General features: G+C 39.6%; 1 protein-coding gene across 4 annotated transcripts in view; it reads left to right on the forward strand.

Annotated features, from left to right (window-relative positions):
* Positions 1-22,898, forward strand: part of tdrd3 (tudor domain containing 3) — a 61,938-nt gene extending 39,040 nt beyond the window's left edge. For 2 of the 4 annotated variants that reach the window (XM_061974699.2, XM_061974701.2), the window contains 5 exons: positions 6,670-6,841; positions 9,080-9,205; positions 14,134-15,038; positions 21,676-21,801; positions 21,965-22,366. In XM_061974699.2, coding sequence (XP_061830683.2) covers positions 6,670-6,841; positions 9,080-9,205; positions 14,134-15,038; positions 21,676-21,801; positions 21,965-22,081 — 1,446 coding nt within the window. In that variant the 3' untranslated portion in view covers positions 22,082-22,366. Of the gene's footprint in view, positions 1-6,669; positions 6,842-9,079; positions 9,206-14,133; positions 15,039-21,675; positions 21,830-21,964; positions 22,367-22,499 lie in introns of those variants that run through there. The other 2 variants (XM_072914806.1, XM_061974700.2) reach the window with 2 other exon arrangements.
* Positions 22,899-23,336: the final 438 nt, after the last annotated feature.

The raw sequence follows: 23,336 nt of genomic DNA on the forward strand, positions 1-23,336 counted from the left end.
ACATATCCAACCGTATGTCTACTTACTTTTTTTTTTGTTAGCACTATGCAGGAATAAAATGGCATCTACAGTGCCAGGATTCATGCGAGAGCGCCTGGCCTCTAAAATGCGCCCGGCTGCGCTGAAGGAGCGCTCACTTGCGCCACTTGTTGCTGGGACGCGGTGCCTGATGAACAATTGACTGTTTCAAAGAGTGCTGCTCGTTTTTCGTATGTGGGTAACAACATTTAACTATGTATATATATTTACGAATTGGTTCAACCGCCAACCGCCCGCATCTATTTAAAATCTATTTTTACCCGCCCGACCCGCGGTTTATCCGCGGACTCCGCAGTTGTGTCCGCAAACCGCGCATCTCTACTATCTATCTATCTATCTAGCTATCTATCTTTAAATGAAGTAAATGCTAGTGCCATTATCTTGACATAATGATATGCGCTCGGCATCATGATTTTTTTTTTCATGCTCGAAGTAAGAAATTATTACTTTATAAAAGTAGTTTTATACTTGTGAGTGTTGATGACACAGCTTTGCAACAGTTGATATTCTAGTTTCAAGCATGTTTTACTCAATATTGGTCATCAAATCTCAGCTACAAGCTGTAATATCTTACTGAGATCATTAAGGACCAAAACCTTAAAACAAGTAAAACACTCTTAACATAAAATCTGCTTAGTGAGAAGAATTATCTTATCAGACAGAAAATAAGCAAATATCACCCTTATTTGACATATTTAATCTTACTTAGATTTCAGTTTTTGCAGTGCAGCATATGAAAATTAAGACCAGGACTTACGCTGATGAAGTAATTGTTGAGTGCTTTCAATGCTGTCATTTTGTGGTTGAGAAAAAAAGCTAAAATCATGGGCGATATGGCAGAAAACTTTGTATCGGTCTACATCAATAATTATTGATATTTTTTATGATCCATCAAAATTAAGGAGCAGGAGAAAAGTATCCTAAATGTAAACATTTTAGTTTTTAATGTAACCTTCCTCTGATTATAATCCATTCTGCTATCAAGGAAGAAAGGAAATGTCAACGCAAGCATCAAAACAAAATAGTAAAATCACATTGAACACTTAACAATAAGCTCTTAAAATGAAGGTGCAAAAATAAGGAATACGTAAGAAATGCTTAATAAAGTTTAAAAAAACAGACAAACCTGAGAACAACTATTTTCTGCTAGTTTAGTGCCAGCAGAGGTGTCAAAGTCGTTTTCACTGAGGGCCACATTGCAGTTATGTTTGGCCCCCAGAGGGCCGCTTCTAACAGCATACTTGCCAACCCTCCTGGATTTTCCGGGAAACTCCCGAAATTCAGCGCCTCTCCCGAAAACATCCCGGGACAAATTTTCTCCCGAAAATCTCCTGAAATTCAGGCGGACTCAGGTCCATGCGGACCTGAGTCGCTAACCCACAATATAAACAGCGTACCTGCCCAATCACGTTATAGCTGTAGAATGATGGAGGGCGAGTTCTTGGTTTCTTATGTGGGTTTATTGTTAGGCAGTTTCATTAACGTCCTCCCAGCGCGGCAACAACACACAACAACAGCAGTCATGTTTTTGTCTACCGTAAAGCAGTTCGTCTGCCGTAAACAGCAATGTTGTGACACTCTTAAACAGGACAATACTGCCATCTAGTGCATTTGATGAAAGCACTTTAGTGCGTGCCACACAGCAATGCATCATCAGAGAGGGTGTTCAGCATGGTTAGAAAAATAGTGACAGAGAATAGAACAAGGATGGACAATTCAACCCTTAACTCAACAATGAGTAGATGAGTGTTATGTGTGTATATGTGTAAATAAATGAACACTGAATTTCAAGTATTTATTTTATATATGTGTATATGTGTGTATATATATATATATATATATATATATATATATATATATATATATGTATATATATATATATATATATATATAATAAATACTTGAATTTCAGTGTATACGTATATATATATATATATATATATATATATATATATATATATATATATACATATATACGTATATATAAATATATATAATAAAATAAATATACATTTATAGCTAGAATTCACTGTAAGTCAAGTATTTCTTATATATATATATATATATATATATATATATATAAAATACTTGACTTAGTATTTCGTCAAGTATTTCTTATATATATATATATATAATAAAATAAATATATATTTATAGCTAGAATTCACTGAAAGTCAAGTATTTCTTATATATATATATATATATATATATATATATATATATATATATATATATATATATATATATATATATATATATATATATATATATATGAAATACTTGACTTAGTATTTTGTCAAGTATTTCTTATATATATATATATATATATATATATATATATATATATATATATATATGATATACTTGACTTAGTATTTCGTCAAGTATTTCTTATATATATATATATATATATATATATATGTATATATATATATATATATATGAAATACTTGACTTGGTGAATTCTAGCTGTAAATATACTCCTCCCCTCTTAACCACGCCCCCCCCCCACCCCCCCGAAATCGGAGGTCTCAAGGTTGGCAAGTATGTCTAACAGTGAATACTATTATTACACAATTTTTAAATGCATTTTATTAGATTTTTTTAAACTAAAATGTAAAAAAAATATGGTAATTTGCAATAATTTCACCTCAAAATGTATCAGAATCAGAATAGTTTTTATTGCCATTGTTTGAGAACGGGTTCACAAACTAGGAATTTTTTTATGGTGCAATGGTGCAACATAAAACACATATAACACAGAATAGGTAATAAAAAGAGCTGTAACTGAGCTATCAGATCTTGTTATTGTTCATGTGCCTGATGGCCGAGGGGAAAAAACTGTTCAAGTGTGGGTCTGGATGGACCGTAGTCTCCTGCCTGAGGGGAGAGGGGAGAATAGTTTGTGTGCAGGGTGGGAAGAGTCAGCTGTGATCCGACCCACACGCCTCCTGGTCCTGGAGGGATGGGAGCTTCTTACAGCCAATCAAGTGTTTATTACTGTAAATGGAAGAACAGTACTGCTGTTTTTATGGTAAAAAAAAAAAAAAAGGCAGCTCAGTTGCCAGAATTTTACTGTAAAATTTGAATTTGTTTATTTTACTGTAAATTAAAAAAAATGACATTTTACAGTACAATTTGGGCACCTGAGCTGCCAGTTTGTTGTTTTTTTTACCGCAAATCAACAACTGTAGATTTTTCCGTGTATTACTGTAAATGCCAAAACGGCACTACAGTTTATTACAGTAAAACAAGTATTTTTTTTTTTTTTAGAGAAAAATGCTGTAAAAACCACAGTAAATTTCACAATTTCACCATGAAATCTTTTGCTACTTTTATATTGCACAATTTGATGGATAACTTGCTTTCAAATCATTATTATTAGTATTTATTTCTATTTAAAAAATGATTTGAAACATTGGCGTTGTTAGGCCTATTTTAGGGGGGCTCAAGCCCCCCTAAAATATTCTTAAGCCCCTCTAAATAATTTGGTGTTTTTTTGTTGTTTTTTTACAAATAAATGCCGACATATTCATTATAAAGTGGCCCAAATATTAGTTTAAATAAATAATCATATAACCTGTTATTATTCACTCAGTTTCCCCTCACTTCGTAGTGTAAGGTAGAGAGCCCCTTTCGTGCGTTGGTATCCAATCCATTCCACTTGTTCATATAGAAAATGCCCACATCACTCAAATTCCAGCCCGCATTTTCTCTGCGACCTTGCTTGCGGTCCTGCAGGTGTACGAAGCACATTATCTTCCTTTACAATGAGTGAAGCTGCACAAAACCTTGTGTGTGCAATTGTAAATCATTTATTTTTTAAGTTTTGTGTTTCTTGTAGAATCTATATAAAGTAATATACATAAGCCTATTGTTATAATAATGAAAAAAACATTATTAAATATATTTGTTTTATTGTATTGTTACATTAATAGCTGTTTTATTATTATAGGATGGCTTGTTAAACATTTAATAGGATTTTCAGAGGGAGGAAAAACCAAGACATTTAATATAAAATGTAAAATGAATAAATACATAAAAAGAAAAAGAAAATATATGGTTAAAAGCCATCGTCCCGGGGAGCATTTCATTTCGTCCCGTGCATTTAAAAAAAATTATGATAATAACAATGAATAATTTCTAAGTCTTTGTTAGCTGTTTGTGAAGTTTTGTGCTCGTGCGTAACATTCGCTCGCATCCTGTGCATCTCCTGGGGGCAAAGCCCCCCTGTCCTTAAAAGCTAGTGACGCCCCTGATTTGAAAGTTTATATATATTTTTACATAATTAGACGGTATTTAAGTTAACATAATTTGCGATTACATGGAGTACATTTATTTTTTTTGGCCCAAAATAGAAAGAAAGAATACATTTAGTAAGAAAAGTTACAGTACTTTATTGATACATATTATTTCCAGGCTTTCGAGGGCCACGTCTGGCCCCTGGGCCTTGAGTTTGCCATCTGTGCTCTAAAGGGTGAGCACGGCTAAGGTGGTCCACATTGGTCTGACTACGGTCCATCCATCCATCCATCCATCCATTTTCTACCGCTTATTCCCTTTTGGGGTCGCGGGGGGCGCTGGAGCCTATCTCAGCTACAATCGGGCGGAAGGCGGGGTACACCCTGGACAAGTCGCCACCTCATCGCAGGGCCAACACAGATAGACAGACAACATTCACACTCACATCCACACACTAGGGCCAATTTAGTGTTGCCAATCAACCTATCCCCAGGTGCATGTCTTTGGAGGTGGGAGGAAGCCGGAGTACCCGGAGGGAACCCACGCAGTCAAGGGGAGAACATGCAAACTCCACACAGAAAGATCCCGAGCCCGGGATTGAACCCAAGACTACTCAGGACCTTCGTATTGTGAGGCAGATGCACTAACCCCTCTTGCACCGTGACGCCCTTCAAGTATTTATTTTATTTATATATACATATATATATATATAATTTAAAAAAAAAAAAAAAAAAAAAAATAATAAAAAAAAAATATATATATATATATATATATATATATATATATATATAATTCACTGAAAGTCAAGTATTTCCTAGATATATACATATACACATATATATATATATATATATATATATATATATATATATATATATATATATATATATATATATATATATATATATATGAGAAATACTTGACTTGGCGAATTCTAGCTGTAAATATACTCCTCCCCTCTTAACCACGCCCCCGCCCCACCCCCGACCACGCCCACCCCCTCCCCCCACCTCCCGAAATCGTAGGTCTCAAGGTTGGCAAGTATGGTCAAAAGTGCTAAAGGAATGGCTAAATCAGGCGAGAATTAAGGTGTTCCTCAAGGCACCCCTTCAAGTCCTCTCCTTTTTGACAATTACGCATTTTTTTCGTAACATGATTTATGTAACTAATATGTTGTTGTAGCTTGTTTACGTCAGATGCAGTCAGTAGTCATTTGTTCAACCAGTGGTGTTCCGCAAGGTTCCATCTTAGGTCCTTTCTTTTTCATCATTCGGGCTATTCAATTGATGGCCCACAAGTTTGTTTTATTTTATGAATTTATTTTTTTAGGCGCTTTTAGGCCAACAATGTGTTTATAAGTTGTACGTCAGCAGCCAAGAGGTGCTTTTTAACCTGTAACCTGCTCCAAAACATTCACACACCATTTTTTTTAAATCCCAAAATACTGCCATTCTGTCGCGGTGACTTTTCCTGTTTTATCGACAATTTCTTCGTTCTCTGCAGCACTCATGTTGACCTTCTCTTCTCACTCTACCGCCTGGCAACAAAATGGCGCAACCTGACTTGATAGGTTGGCTGTTAGCGTGTCCTCCCACTGATCAGTGATCACTTACTGCTTTGTTCATGCAACAAACCTTGCTTTGTAACTTCCAGTTTCTTCCAACATAAGAGAAAAAAAATGTTATGTTTTATCGGGCGCTTTTTTTGAATTGATATCGCATTATATATTGATATAATTTTATCGCCCAGTTTAAATGCATTGTAAATTTGTGAAGAACGATGGTGTGAAGTTTACACCGCCTTATTTCCTTCTGTTAAAAGAAGGAAATAATACCTCGTCATCGCGCATCTAATTATCACCACAGTTGAGGATTCTCAGTGTGAAAGAGGCTTTGTACTGTTGCGTTTTGGACCAGTTGTTCCTCCCAGGGAATTCAAGTCACAAGTCGCTCCCAAGCTCTTTACGACACTTAAAGCTGAGTTGAAAAACCACCAGAGACAGAATAGGTATTTTGTAATATATTTGCAAAGCTTTGCATATATACATTGAGACCAGTCCCGCATAGAACATTCAATCGCGCGGCTAAACTGGTCTGCCCTCCCGACAAAACCCTCTCCCCTCTTAAGTCTCTCTAGTCAAAACACATGCACATTATCTTTATTTCTTACATTACAAAGCTTCAAGGTTAACACACACAGTTTACTTGCAGACAAACAGAAAGAGAACAAATGGAAAAACACGAGCTGTTTTCAAATATGACTATGAAATAAAAGAAGTAACACTTAAATCCGGATATATGTAAATATCTGCCTCCGACAGTACTCATCATTTATAAATGAACATTGTGTACCTTACTCTGACCAGATCGACGCTCCTTCTCTCGCCAGGTGGACGAGCGCGCCCTGAGAACCATCATGGAGATGGGCTTCAACAGGGACGCGGCCCGGCATGCCTTGATGGACAACAACAACAATCTTGAGGTTGCACTCAACAGCCTTCTGACGGGAACCTGCGACAGCAGAGCTCACCCTGTGGTCACAGACAAGCCTCAGCCCCGAGGTTTGTGATGGACAAACAGGATCTGAAATGCAATAAATGGTCATTAAGGAAGAATAGTGGTATATACAGTCGTGGTCAAACGTTTACATACACTTGTAAAGAACATCATGTCATGGCTGTCTTGAGTTTCCAATCATTTCTCTTATTTTAGTGATTGGAGCACATACTTGTTGGTCACAAAAAACATTCATGAAGTTTGGTTATTTTATGAATTTATTATGGGTCTACTGAAAATGTGAGCAAATGTGCTGGGTCAAAAGTATACATACAGCAATGTTAATATTTGCTTACATGTCCCTTGGCAAGTTTCACTGCAATAAGGTGCTTTTGGTAGCCATCCACAAGCTTCTGGCAAGCTTCTGCATGAATTTTTGACCACTCTTGACAAAATTGGCGAAGTTCAGCTAAATTTATTGGTTTTAAAGTTAAATAAAACAAACAAATAATAAAAATTAAATACGCTGTCATAGAGCATAATTTAGCACTTTGATAAAAGCAATAAAATAGGTTCAAATATAGCATACTTGCCAACCCTCCCGGATTTTCCGGGAGACTCCCGAAATTCAGCGCCTCTCCCGAAAACCTCCCAGGACAAATTTTCTCCCGAAAATCTCCCGGAATTCAGGCGGACTCAGGTCCTCCACAATATAAAAAAGCCTACCTGCCCAATCACGTTATAACTATAGAATGATGGGGGGCGAGTTCTTGGTTTCTTATGTGGGTTTATTGTTAGGCAGTTTCATTAACGTCCTCCCAGCGTGGCAACAACACACAACAACAGCAGTCACTTTTTTGTATACCGTAAAGCAGTTCGTCTGCCGTAAACAGCAATGTTGTGACACTCTTAAACAGGACAATACTGCCATCTAGTGCATTTGATGAAAGCACTTTTGTGCGTGCCACACAGCAATGCATCATCAGAGAGGGTGTTCAGCATGGTTCGAAAAATAGTGACAGAGAATAGAACAAGGATGGACAATTCAACCCTTAACTCAACAATGAGTAGATGAGTGTTATGTGTGTGTATATGTGTAAATAAATGAACACTGAAATTCAAGTATTTATTTTATATATATATATATATATATATATATATATATATATACATATATATATATAATCTAATATATATATATAATAAAATAAATATATATATATATATATATATATATATGTCTTAATAAGATTATCCAAAAAATAGTGCTCGATACCGTGGTAGAGCGCAATATATATGTATGTGTGGGAAAAAATCACAAGACTACTTCATCTCTACAGGTCTGTTTCATGAGGGGTTCCCTCAATCATCAGGAGAAAATCTCCTGATGATTGAGGGAACCCCTCATGAAACAGACCTGTAGAGATGAAGTAGTCTTGTGATTTTTTCCCACACATACATATATATATATATATATATATATATATATATATATATATATATATATACATATATATATATATATATATATATATATATATATATATATGAAATACTTGACTTGGTGAATTCTAGCTGTAAATATACTCCTCCCCTTTTAGCCACGCCCCCAACCCCACCCCCCTCCCCCCACCTCCCGAAATCGGAGGTCTCAAGGTTGGCAAGTATGAAATATAGAAAGACAAAACAATAAATAAAATGGCTCAAATTAATATTGACAGGCAAAATTGCACTTCATATAGAATATAAAGGGTGAAGTAGAGTCTAAATTATAATTATAATGATAAATAACTATTACATCAAAAGGGACAAGCGGTAGAAAATGGATGGATAGATGGATGTACATCACTGAGTCACATTACTGCCACAAGTGGTGGAAATGTGTATTACAACACTCATACAGATCACAGCTGAGAAACGGATATTTTGGGGGGCTGTGGTTAAGGAATACGGCTCTAAAGTATATCCACATTTCATTTCTGATGTTTTCACTTGAAAAGATGTACTGTAATATAAAAATGTGTCACTTTTGAGATTGAATTTAAGGTTCATACTGTGTTGTCACACCATGCATTCAACATTTCTACCTTTACCTTTTCTATTTCTGAAATACTTTCTGTAGCCCAGCATAAAGGTTTCGAATAGCATTTAATCAAATATATTCTCATGATTTTGTATCCGTGTTGATGTGAGAACAACTTAAATGTGTTTGATTGATTCTTGAGAAAAGACTGTTTTTAGGTATGTACCTTGCACTGCTCAGAAATATATAGATATGTCACTCATTATTATGATGTCTACAGGCAGAGGTAAGGGAAGAGGTCGGTCCAGGAATGATGGCGAGGAGGAGTGTCCTGGAGGAAGGCCCTCTGCGCCAAGCACTCTTTTTGACTTCCTTGAATCCAAGATGGGGGTTTTTTCCATTGCTGGTGAGTAAAAAGGTCCCAGCCTCAAATGTCTTAAGTCAGCAACAAGTTACGACTTTTATGTTTTTCCACAATGATACCTCTTGTGCCTCGCCTTATTATCTTCTGGGAGATGCCTGGTGTCATTTCTAATAACAATAATAATCGATTTTATTTATAAAAAGCACTGTGCATTGAGTAAACAACCTCAAAGTGCTACAGTGTATTAAAAAAATAAAAAATAAATAAAAACTAGAACAGCCAAATAGCTAAAACTAGTATGCATATTAGGGATGTTCCGATCCGATATTTGGATCGGATCGGCTGCCGATATTTGCCAAAAATTGCGTATCGGCAAGGCATGGGAAAATGCCGATCCAGATCCAGTTTTAAAAAAAACTCCGGTCCGTGTTTTCCAACGCACCTATTTAAATAATACATTCCACTTTTCTGCTGCTCCGTAATTTCCGTTCCGCATTTTCCAGCACACCTTCAACACATCCACAATTCTCACACAGTTGCTTTTAGCTGCTGGCATTACACGACAGGCTCTTCTCACTCTTTCCTGTGTCTCCTTCTCACAGACAGCGAGCGCACCTTCTTACACACGTCACATACTGTCACGTCATACGTCACATACTGTCACGTCATACGTCACATACGTATACGTCCTCTCCCAGCAGAGAGCGAGGTAGCGGCATGGCTAACGTTAGCTGTGATGCTAGCGCAGCCGCTAAGGTGCGCGCCTGCTCAAGCGTCCTCTGCGCACGGCAAATCTATGCCACGCACAAAATCAAATAAAAAAATAAGCGCATAACAATTTTCGACACACGGACACGACAGAGACAACAGTTTTCGTCATCATTGTTCAAATATTGTGACGTCTGTCGAGACGCTTATCTCCATTCGGTGCCACACGTCCACACCGTCAAAATGCAGAGGCAAAAATTTCCACATCAACACCGTATGAAAAAATGTGTGATTTTTTTAGTTGTGATTTCCTTCTCTGCATGAAAGTTTAAAAGTAGCATATATTAATGCAGTATGAAGAAGAATGTTTTAATGTAGACATGCAAGCCTTGAAAGAACATGTTGAAAATCAAGACTACATTTCCTGCAAATGGGTGTATTTCTACCCTATATTTTAACTTTAGATTTATTCTCATATCAAACTCTTTTGGCTGTCTTTTTGACACTTACATCCGGCGCCCCCCTCCACACCCTGGATTATTAATAATGTAAATAATTTAATGTGATTATCTTGTGTGATGACTGTATTATGATGATAGTATATATCTGATAGTATATATCTGTATCATGAATCAATTTAAGTGGACCCCGACTTAAACAAGTTGAAAAACTTATTCGGGTGTTACCATTTAGTGGTCAATTGTACGGAATATGTACTTCACTGTGCAACCTACTAATAAAAGTCTCAATCAATCAATCAAAACACATAGAATCATCATACTGATGTGATTATATGCATCAAGTGTTCATTCAAGGCTAAGGCAAAATATCGAGATATATATCGTGTATCGCAATATGGCCTTAAAATATCGCAATATTAAAAAAAGGCCATATCGCCCAGCCCTAGTTCAATGATGCCATTTCTGTTTGTCATGTATAATTTTGTCTATTTTGTGTTTATCCTTGAATAAACAGGTCAGTTTCTTGTTACCAACCATTGTGTATTATTCAAACTCCCCTAATTCAGCTGGCTAGTTGTTATCAAGAGTACTAAAACCCTTTTCAACATGATTCTGACAACTACGTAGGCTAAATAACTTTAAACTTTAATACATGCTCGGATAGGCCAGTATCGGTCAGTATCGGTATCGGATCGGAAATGCAAAAACAATATCGGTATCGGATCGTAAGTGCAAAAACCTGGATCGGGACATCCCTAATGCATACATCTAAAAAAAAAAAGGCTTTTTTAAAAAGCAGGGTTTTTAAGCCTTTTTTAAAAGCATCCACAGTCTGTGGTGCCCTCAGGTGGTCAGGGAGAGCGTTCCACAGACTGGGAGCGGCGGAGCAGAAAGCCCGGTCTCCCATTATTCGTAGCTTTGTCCTCGGAGGTTGGAGGAGGTTAGCCTGTCCGGAGCGGAGATGTCGTGTGGAGGATTTGTGGTTGAGTAGTTCTTTGAGGTAGAGGGGGGCATCTCAATGGAGGCACTGGTCAAAAAACTTGCTGGTTGAATTAAAGTAACTTCAAGTTAAATTGTATAGGAGTGTGAATAACTTTGAGCTTGATAGTACAGGTGAAACTCAAAAAATTTGATTATCGTGCAAAGGGTTGTTTGGTCCGTCATTTAGATTTACAAGGTGAAATTAATATATGACTGTGAAAGTTTCCCTCTGGTGTTGGTTCTCCTGGCCGACAGATCTTCGGGAGACCGGTAGATCTTTTGAATCAAGTCTTTTTATTTTTTCATGCTTTCCAGCAATTTATATGTTTTCCTTCTCAGTCTCGCGTGTCTCGCCCTCGCTCCAACTCCAACCGCCGTGTCTCGTCCCGGCTGCTGCTAATAAAGGCGACAGGTGATTAGATAACAAGGCCCACCTGGGCCATCTACTCACCTGTCGCTGTCTTCGAGGCCGGTCCTTGCACACCCCTCAGGCCACGCCCCCCTCCACAGTGACATGGGCTTTGGGAATTACCCTTTAGAAAGCTGACACCTACCCCAAACGGCAACTTATGGTTGACGAAAAGTGATTCAAAGTAATGTTTTGATATTGACACGTCTAAGGGTGTTTGTGTAAATTATGAACAGGTGAGATGTGCCAATATCAAAATATTACTTTGATATTATTAAATACATCCAAACACTTCATTTATTATTTATTTTGTTTGGGAACAAAGAACAGTGTAGCTTTTAAACAAGGAGGAGGTTTTAGCATATCAATATCAGTCCTTTACAGTCACATTAATACCATAGAAATAGCCAACACCTTCATTTTTTGGACACGATAAAGGCTTGAATAATAAAAAATCCTTACAATAACCTTGAATACAAGAGTTTATCTGACATGTAGTAATTAGTTGTTGACAGAATAAGCCCTAGTAGTGCAGTTTTAACAAGCATGTGTGCTCAAGTGGCGGAAATCAATTTTTGGCAGGGACACCTCTGGGGAAAAAAACTTTAATGCCCCGCAGCTTATGAAAACCTTGAATTTCAAACCTCAGAAAATGTGGGGGTTTCAAAAACTGTAAACCATGATCATCAAAATTATTACAATCTGGAATTGGCAATTCCGGAAGCTGCCGAATCACCAATATACATGAGTGGAACTGAAATGTTTAAATGTCCAGGGTGAGTGAAGTGTGTGGATGTTGGAACAGTTCGAATCTATTGAGAAATGTGGGATATGGAGAGGTTTGTATATTGCCTCTTCAATTTTCATGGAGGGTAAATTCCTGGTAATTCCAGGTAATCAGGGATTTTTCCACCCCTGCTCTAACCACTAGGCCACTGAGTAGGTCATGTAATGAGTTTATATCACATATTAGTTTCATATTTAAAATTGAATTGCTGACATTAATGGACTTTGACACAATATTCTATTTTTTTTTGTCTGACCTGTGTAATGGTAATGACTCCGGTGAAAATCTAGTTGGAAGAAAACATGCAACCTGAGTGATTCGGGGATGATAAGCGGGCCCAGACACAGGTCTTCCCCAGACAATGAGCCTTCTCACAATAATAGCATGTGATATTTCATGTAGATTCCGTATTTATTGACCAATTCTCAAAGAATTACCACAAAGAAAACCCTGATCCGAGCTACAGACGCGTTTCGAACAGTACCAGAACCAACCGTTCATCCCTAATACACATACCGTATTTTCCGCACCATAAGGCGCCCTGGGTTATAAGCCGCGCCTTCAATGAACGGCATATTTCAAAACTTTGTCCACCTATAAGCCGCCCCGTGTTGTAAGCCGCATCTAACTGCGCTAAAGGAATGTCAAAAAAACAGTCAGATAGGTCAGTCAAACTTTAATAATATATTAAAAACCAGCGTGATGTGGGCGCGCATGGAGTCGTATATCAACATGGACGGAGCTGCGTGAAAAAAGCCACCAGGCCTCTTCGCGTAAACTTACCTTAACCACTCGCTCATCTTTTCTTCATCCATCCATCCCTTCGAGTTAGCTTTTATGATGACGCCGGCTGGAAAGGTCTCTTTTGGCAAGGTCTTCCTTTTGAATATCACCATGGGTGGAAGTTTCTGGCCATTAGCATGGCAAGCTAGAACCACAGTGAAGGATGACTTCTCATTCCCTGTGGTGCGAATATTCACCGTACGTGCTCCCGTTGTATCCACAGTGCGGTTCACAGGAATATCAAAAGTCAGTGGAACCTCGTCCATGTTGATAATGTTCTCTGGCCGGATCTTTTTTTCAGCTATCTTGTTTTTACAATATGCACGGAAAGTAGCCAGCTTTTCTTGAAAGTCTTTAGGCAGTTGCTGTGAAATAGTAGTCCGTGTGCGGATGGAGAGATTGCGTCTTTTCATGAACCGGAAACCTGTCGCTTAGTAGGAGCCATTTTGTGGTCTTTACAGATGTAAACACACAAAGGAAATGAAACGTAATATCCGCGCGCTTCTTCTTCTTCTATGGGGGCGGGTGGTTGCTTACAGTAGAAGAAGAAGCGCTTCCTGTTCTATGGGGCCGGGTGCTTACCTTGGCGGTTGCTTGCGTAGAAGAAGAAGCACTTCCTCTTCTACGGGGAAAAAAGATGGCGGCTGTTTACCGTAGTTGCGAGACCGAAACTTTATGAAAATGAATCTTAATATTAATCCATATATAAAGCGCACCGGGTTATAAGCCGCACTGTCAGCTTTTGAGTAAATTTGTGGTTTTTAGGTGCGGCTTATAGTGCGGAAAATACAGTATATGTCATCGCAACATATTCTGACTGAGCGTGCTTCATGTGTTTCAGAGCCAAAGACACAGGCTTCTCAGCGACATGATGATAGAGCAAATGTCCATGGCTCGGACTACTACTCCAAAGATGCATCTAACGCCAGGTTCTCGTCAAACAACGATCCTCGTCAAAGAAAGAACGACAGGCCACCGCGCTTCCACAGGGACATAGACTTTCCCAAACCAGGCCAGGAGACCTTCTCGAACTGTACGACCTCCCAAACCTCATCAGGCCAGCACTGGAAGGGACAAGATCGGTCGTCGCGGGGAACATTCGACAGGCGGAATGACAGGAGAGACATGGACGACGAGCATGGTTTCGCCTCGGCCTTCACACGCTCCAAGGAACCTCAACAGCAGAGTGAATCAGCCGGGTCTTTTACCCAGCGATCAAGAAACTGCGATGGTGCGAACATGGCTGGAGCATCCGTCAGGAGGGGGACAAAGGACAACGCACCCTCATCTAAACCGACCAATCCTTCTGAAAATGACCCCCACCCTAACCCCAACCCCAACCCAAACAGCTTCAGAAGAAAAGTAAAGGCTGAGCGACCAAGCTACTTTGACCATCAAAGGGACAGCGCAGTGCCAAACTTCAAGGGAGCAAGCTTCGGAATATCCTGTGAAGTGGAAATGTCACAGGATTCTCAGTTCTTGACAGGGGGTCCGTCTAATTACCAAAATGGAGATGTGGTACCCAAAAGAACTGGGCCAATCAAGCCAACAAATACATCTGGTCCTGCCCACAGGGAGCAACCTCCAAAGAGGAACACTCTTAATAATCCAGCACCCAAAGCGAAGTCTTGGCAAGGTAAAGGCCAAGGTCCGAGAGAAGGTCCGAGGTCAGAGAAAAGCAATAATATTGATCAGGCTTGGAAGTCTGGAGATCAGTGCCTCGCTTTATACTGGGAGGACAGAAAGGTATGTATCACGTATGTATGTCTTACTTATATCTCATACTTACCTGAATTGAGAATGTCTCCCAAATTACAATTAAGTTTCATGAATTGCAAGCATGAAACAACATTGCAACTCGAATTAAAGGGGAACTGCACTGTTTTTGGGGGGGGAATTTTGCCTATCCTTAAGTAAGACCAGATTTTTTTTTCTGCGCATTCTAAGTTGTTAAATTTGGCAAGTACGAGGTGGCTAACAATACAGCTAATGAGAGTACACTACTGCACCCATAAAGCCCTCTAGAAAAACATCCCAAAACCACCAACAATACTCCATTTACATGTCGTGACCTAAATATTAGTAATCAAGTATTAGTGATATTGTTAGTATAAGCGCTAACGCCGACAAACTGAAACATGTTGGGAACACCATCGGCAGCGTCTCCATATTTTCATGGATAAATGTCCACAGTTTTGGATGTTTGGCATCCCTGGGTAGCACATAGTCTGGCTTATGCTTTGGTGCGATGCAAACTTTCAATGGTTAGTTTCTCTGATTGGGTGGGTGTCGTCTGCTTCTTGTTCTCGGTCTCGGGACGCTCCTTCGCACTAGCTTTCTTCGTCTTGTTTTTGGACTCAAATTGATGCTTGCAACTTAAAGCATAACAAAAAGCAGAGAAAAAGCTTGTATCTCAAAAATAATCGTAAATTGAGGTACCAAAGTTGTATGCATCAAATCAAGGGTACCCAAACTTTTTTCACTGATGGCAATGACTGAAAGATCAAAGGATGTGTAGGCCATTACAAACCAGTACAATATATAGATTTTTTTCAAAGAACTAAAAAAAAAATTCAATTTCTTTATAAATTTCGTGTGAATGCCAAAAAAGCCAAAGCCCCTCTGAAATGCTAACAGTTAGCACGCTGACCAGATAGCATCAAGTAACAAAAAATATGAGCAAAATGAGCTAAAAAATAACTACCGTATTTTCCGCACCATAAGGCGCCCTGGGTTATAAGCCGCGCCTTCAATGAACGGCATATTTCAAAACTTTGTCCACCTATAAGCCGCCCCGTGTTGTAAGCCGCATCTAACTGCGCTAAAGGAATGTCAAAAAAACAGTCAAATAGGTCAGTCAAACTTTAATAATATATTAAAACCAGCGTGATGTGGGCGCGCATGGAATCGTATATCAACATGGACGGAGCTGCGTGAAAAAAGCCACCCGGCCTCTTCGCGTAAACTTAAACTTACCTTAACCACTCGCTCATCTTTTCTTCATCCATCCCTTCGAGTTAGCTTTTATGATGACGCCGGCTGGAAAGGTCTCTTTTGGCAAGGTCTTCCTTTTGAATATCACCATGGGTGGAAGTTTCTGGCCATTAGCATGGCAAGCTAGAACCACAGTGAAGGATGACTTCTCATTCCCTGTGGTGCGAATATTCACTGTACGTGCTCCCGTTGTATCCACAGTGCGGTTCACAGGAATATCAAAAGTCAGTGGAACCTCGTCCATGTTGATAATGTTCTCTGGCCGGATCTTTTTTTCAGCTATCTTGTTTTTACAATATGCACCGAAAGTAGCCAGCTTTTCTTGAAAGTCTTTAGGCAGTTGCTGTGAAATAGTAATCCGTGTGCGGATGGAGAGATTGCGTCTTTTCATGAACCGGATCCCTGTCGCTTAGTAGGAGCCATTTTGTGGTCTTTACAGATGTAAACACACAAAGGAAATGAAACGTACGGTAATATCCGCGCGCTTCTTCTTCTTCTACGCGGGCGGGTGGTTGCTTACAGTAGAAGAAGAAGCGCTTCCTGTTCTATGGGGGCGGGTGCTTACCTTGGCGGTTGCTTGCGTAGAAGAAGAAGCACTTCCTCTTCTACGGGGAAAAAAGATGGCGGCTGTTTACCGTAGTTGCGAGACCGAAACTTTATGAAAATGAATCTTAATATTAATCCATATATAAAGCGCACCGGGTTAAAAGCCGCACTGTCAGCTTTTGAGTAAATTTGTGGTTTTTAGGTGCGGCTAATAGTGCGGAAAATACGGTAATATAATAACAGTGCTATGCTACAATGCTAATAATAGCATGCTTACAATTTGCATTAGTGAAATACCAAAATATGTGACACTGAGGTGTATACCTGCTAAAAATATCCAGCATATTAATTTTAGCATGCTAAAATTGTAGCTGTAATGTGCGTTAGGTACCAAAATGTATTACATAGAGGTGTGAACCTGAAAAATGTATTTAAAATGCTAGCCTGCTTATGTTACCATGCATCAAGTACCAAAATTCAGTGGTTAGAGTGTCCACCCTGAGATCGGTAGGTTGTGAGTTCAAACCCCGGCCGAGTCATACCAAAGACTATAAAAATGGGACCCATTACCTCTCTGCTTGGCACTCAGCATCAAGGGTTGGAATTGGGGGTTAAATCACCAAAAAATTATTCCCGGGCGCGGCCACCGCTGCTGCCCACTGCTCCCCTCACCTCCCAGGGGGTGATCAAGGGTGATGGGTCAAATGCAGAGAATAATTTCACCACACCTAGTGTGTGTGTGACAATCATTGGTACTTTAACTTAACTTACCGTATTTTCCGCACCATAAGCCGCCCTGGGTTATAAGCCGCGCCTTCAATGAACGGCATATTTCAAAACTTTGTCCACCTATAAGCCGCCCCGTGTTATAAGCCGCATCTAACTGCGCTAAAGGAATGTCAAAAAAACAGTCAGATAGGTCAGTCAAACTTTAATAATATATTAAAAACCAGCGTGATGTGGGCGCGCATGGAGTCGTATATCAACATGGACGAAGCTGCGTGAAAAAAGCCACCCGGCCTCTTCGCGTAAACTTACCTTAACCACTCGCTCATCTTTTCTTCATCCATCCATCCTTTCGAGTTGGCTTTTATGATGACGCCGGCTGGAAAGGTCTCTTTTGGCAAGGTCTTCCTTTTGAATATCACCATGGGTGGAAGTTTCTGGCCATTATTATGGCAAGCTAGAACCACAGTGAAGGATGACTTCTCATTCCCTGTGGTGCGAATATTCACCGTACGTGCTCCCGTTGTATCCACAGTGCGGTTCACAGGAATATCAAAAGTCAGTGGAACCTCGTCCATGTTGATAATGTTCTCTGGCCGGATCTTTTTTTCAGCTATCTTGTTTTTACAATATGCACGGAAAGTAGCCAGCTTTTCTTGAAAGTCTTTAGGCAGTTGCTGTGAAATAGTAGTCCGTGTGCGGATGGAGAGATTGCGTCTTTTCATGAACCGGAAACCTGTCGCTTAGTAGGAGCCATTTTGTGGTCTTTACAGATGTAAACACACAAAGGAAATGAAACGTAATATCCGCGCCCTTCTTCTTCTTCTACGCGGGCGGGTGGTTGCTTACAGTAGAAGAAGAAGCGCTTCCTGTTCTATGGGGGCGGGTGCTTACCTTGGCGGTTGTTTGCGTAGAAGAAGAAGCACTTCCTCTTCTACGGGGAAAAAAGATGGCGGCTGTTTACCGTAGTTGCGAGACCGAAACTTTATGAAAATGAATCTTAATATTAATCCATATATAAAGCGCACCGGGTTATAAGCCGCACTGTCAGCTTTTGAGTAAATTTGTGGTTTTTAGGTGCGGCTAATAGTGCGGAAAATACGGTAACTTAAAATGTGACCCAAAAAATGTGTTTAAAAATGCTAGCTAATATATTAGAATGCTCACGATTGTGCCCCGAGCCACTAAAAAGAAGAAAACTACGAGCCACAACATGTCGGGCACACCATCGGCAGTGTCTCCATATTTTCTTGGATAAATGTCCACGGTTTGGACGTTTGGCATCCCTGGCTAGCACGGTGTCTGGCTCGTGCTTTGGTGCGATGCGGCCTTTCAATGGTTAATTTCTCAGATTGGGTGGGTGTCGGTGTTCTCAGGACGCTCCTTCGCTAAAAAAAAGCTAGCATGTTAATTAGAGATGTCCGATAATATCGGACTGGCGATATTATCGGCCGATAAATGCTTTAAAATGTAATATCGGAAATTATCGGTATCGGTTTCAAAAAGTCAATTTGATGACTTTTTAAAACGCCGCTGTACGGAGTGGTACACGGATGTAGGGAGAAGTACAGTCATACTTGCCAACCCTCCCGATTTTCCCAGGAGACTCCCGAATTTCAGTGGCCCTCCCGAAAATCTCCCGGGGCAACCATTCTCCCGAATTTCTCCCGACTTCCACCCAGACAACAACATTGGGGGCGTGCCTTAAAGGCACTGCATTTGCGTGCCGGCCCAATCACATAATATCTACGGCTTTTCGCAGTAAAACAGCCATACAGGTCACACCGAGGGTGGCCGTATAAACAACCGTAACACTGTTACAAATATGCGCCACACTGTGAACCCACACCAAACAAGAATGACAAACACATTTCGGGAGAACATCCGCACCGTAACACGACATAAACACAACAGAACAAATACCCAGAACCCCTTACAGCGCTAACTCTCACGGGACGCTACAATATACACCCCCCCACACCTCAACCCTGCTGTTTTGAGGCATGTTACAAAAAATAATGCACTTTGTGACTTCAATAATAAATATGGCAGTGCCATGTTGGCATTTTTTTCCATAACTTGAGTTGATTTATTTTGGAAAACCTTGTTACATTGTTTAATGCATCCAGCGGGGCCACCACAACAAAATTAGGCATAATAATGTGTTAATTCCACGACTGTATATATCAGTATCGGTTGATATAGGAATCGGTAATTAAGAGTCGGACAATATCGGGATATCGGCAAAAAAGCCATTATCGGACATCTCTAACTGTAATGTGCGTTAGGTACCAAAATATGAACCTGAAAAATGGATTTTAAAATGCTAGCCTGCTTACTTTAGCATGCATCAAGTACCTAAATGCGACCCAAAAAATGTGTTTAAAAAAGCTAGCATGCTAATATATTAGAATGCTAACGACTGTGCCCAGAGCTACTAAAAAAAAAAAAAAAAAAAAAGCTACGAGCCACAAATGTCCCCCGGGCCGCACTTTAGACACCCCGCTAGATGCCAGTGTCAGTGTTGATCGTGTTTTATCTCATCTACGAACAATGGGAGACCGGGCTTTCTGCTCCGCCGCTCCCAGTCTGTGGAACGCTCTCCCTGACCACCTGAGGGCACTACAGACTGTGGATCCTTTTAAAAAAGGCTTAAAAACCCTTCTTTTTTTTAAAAAAAGCCTTTTTTTAGATATCTGCATACTAGTTGTAACTATTTGGCTGTTCTAGTTTTTATTTTTTTATAATACACTGTAGCACTTTGAGGTTGTTTACTCAATGTAAAGTGCTTTTTACAAATAAAATCTATTATTATTAGGGCCCGCATGGCCCATTGCATAAGGACTCCCACAGGGAGTCCTTATGCAATGGGACATAAGGACCTATTGAATTTGTAAGGTTTTATTCTTTCTTATTATTATTATTATTATTATTCTTCCGCAACTTTGCGCTGTAATTTGACCCCCTTAACATACTTCAAAACTCACCATCAGTAATATACGGCAAAACTTTTTATCAAAAAACCAAACCTCAAAACTCAAAATTGCGCTCCAGCGCCCCCTACGAAGAAAAACAACTAGACTGCCTGTAACTCCCACTAGGAAGGTCGGAGATACCTGATACAAAAACCTTTATGTAGGTGTGACTTAGACCTAGATTTCATAATAGTATATTCTCGGGCAAAAATCAACAGGAAGTTGGCAATTCCCCCTTCAAGACAAAAAAGTACTAAAAACAGTCACTTTTGCCTCTTTGAGCTGTAATTTGACCCCCTTAACATGCTTCAAAACTCACCAAACTGAACACACACATCAGGACTGGCTAAAATTGTGATTTAATGAAAAAAACCTAACCCCAAATCTCAAAATTGTGCTCTACCGCAATTTTTTAATAAAACGCAGAAAAAACTGCTCCTCGGAAGAAAAAAATGCCAAAACTGCCTGTAACTCCCACTGGGAAAGTCAGAGAGACATGAAACAAAAACCTCTATGTAGGTCTCACTTAGACCTACTTTTCATAGATTGACAACCCTCAGCAAAAATCAACAGGAAGTTTGCAATTTTCCCCGTCATCGTTTCGGCTTCAAACTCACACAGGAGAGAGATGAGATTGAACCCTTCCAAATAAAAGTTATCGAAATAATTTTTATAACTGCTCCGGTTTTGATTTTATGAGCCTTCAAAGAACCGCTGCGCTGATGCTGCTGCGCTGCTGTTTTCTCAAGATGGCTGCTTAAAAGCAGGAAGCACCAGCGTGCCCACACAATGCAGACAAGGTAGGTACACTAGACAAAAGTATTGGGACACTTCGGACTAAAAGTAGACAAAAGTATTGGGACACTTATGACTTCCACTGGACAAAAGTATTGGGACATTTAGGCCGAAAACTGGACAAAAGTATTGGGATACTTGGGACTAAAACTTGACAAAAGTATTGGGACACTTGGGACTAAGACTTGACAAAAGTATTGGGACACTTAGGACTAGCACCTGCCAAATACGCGGGCCCGACCAATGCTGCTTGCAGCTTTAATTATTATTATTATTATTTTGCATTTGTCGCGATGAAATTGTCTCCATCCTAACGTGTGCACATGTCTTCCCCTGCACTCGTGAAGTTCTACCATGCCAGAATAGATGCTGTGCATCCGTCAGGCTCTACAGCTGTGGTCGTATTTAGTGATTATGGCAACTGTGAAGAGGTCCTCCTCCATAACATCAGGCCTGTGACTGCTGACGTCTCGGTAAGGAGAAAAGAAATCATGAATGAAGGTGGGAATTGAATTCATCAGCAAAATCATGTCTGCTACTTAGTGATGTAAAAAAAAAAAAAAAAAATGCATTAATGGTCAAATGGACGAGGAGTCGATTCAGAAATAACGTTTAACGTCCCCGACTTTACAACAGGAAGAAGATGATGCTTACTACGACAGTTCGCTTGAGTTTCGCCGTGGAGGAGACGGCCAGCCGAGGCGCACGAGACCGACGCAACAATATTACCAACCTCCCAGAGCGCGGGATTGACGTCAACATTTTACGGCATGGTAAATGAATATGACGTCTCTCCTCTCTGTAAATGTTGCTGTTTATAAATGTATGATCTTTGTTTTGAATGAGATAAACACTTTTCAGAATTACCTTTTTATCCAGTCAATAATTGATAACATCATTTCTGCACTCTTGAAATACGAAACCTTCGTATAGCGTATTAAAATAGAGATGCTTCTCTAATAGGCAGTGTTGCGTCTGACCAGTCTACCTCTCAGGGAATTAAATTCACTGGTCAATCCCAAGTTCTTTCAGATGACATACTGTATATGCAGAGTAAGAAGGACCATCAAGACAGAATAACAATATTATCATGTTTTACTGAAGCTTCAGGAGACCAGCCCACATCAATACAGTCATACCGTCATCTCGGGATTGTCTAACATTCAAACAGGAAGAGACAACTTCTTGAATACGCAAACAGCCCCCACCCTCTCCAGAAAGGAACACAGGCTCATTGTTCTACTACAGATAAGATATAAGGTAGTACTCCAACCCCTACATTGCAAGCCTTCAAGGTAACACACACAACAATGTTTACTTGCGGACATATTCCTAAAAAAACATAGGAAGAGTACAAATGGAAAAACACTAGCTGATTTAAACATGACTATGAATAAAGAAAGAACTCTTCAACAATTATGCATTCTCCATAACAGTTATGGTAACAGATACACTGGTTAATGTATATTTCCAAGGTTTCTCATAGTCATTCACATCGACGTCCCACTGGGGTGAGTTTTTCCTTGCCCTTATGTGGGCTCTGTACCGAGGATGTTGTTGTGGCTTGTGATTTAGGGCTATATAAATAAACATTGATTGATGATTGATTGATATTTCTTACGTTACAACACCGTTACTTACGGTAAAATACTGTTTGGTACTTTTATGGTAACTATTAGCTAACTTGGTGTAGTCTCTGGCTTCTTTCTATGATGGATATGCTCATTCGCCAGGCAAGCAGCTAGTACTGAGCTTGTCAATTAACAGGAGTGAGAGTCACTACCAGGGATGTAGCGATAAACAATATCAATGATAACCGCGGTAAAACTCGAGAGGGTTAGTATTACCGTCTTATATTAAAATGATCTAAAGTCGTACTAAAACGACTTTGTAATGTTCTATATTTTCAATGGAACATATAATATTTTGGTGTTGTTTACTTGAGTCATATTGCAGTCCACACATATCTGTTGTGTGTGACTGTCATCATATTGCAGCCTACACGTAT

The sequence above is a fragment of the Nerophis lumbriciformis genome, linkage group LG15 (assembly GCF_033978685.3).
Source record: "Nerophis lumbriciformis linkage group LG15, RoL_Nlum_v2.1, whole genome shotgun sequence".
NCBI classification, from domain to species: Eukaryota; Metazoa; Chordata; class Actinopteri; order Syngnathiformes; family Syngnathidae; genus Nerophis; species Nerophis lumbriciformis.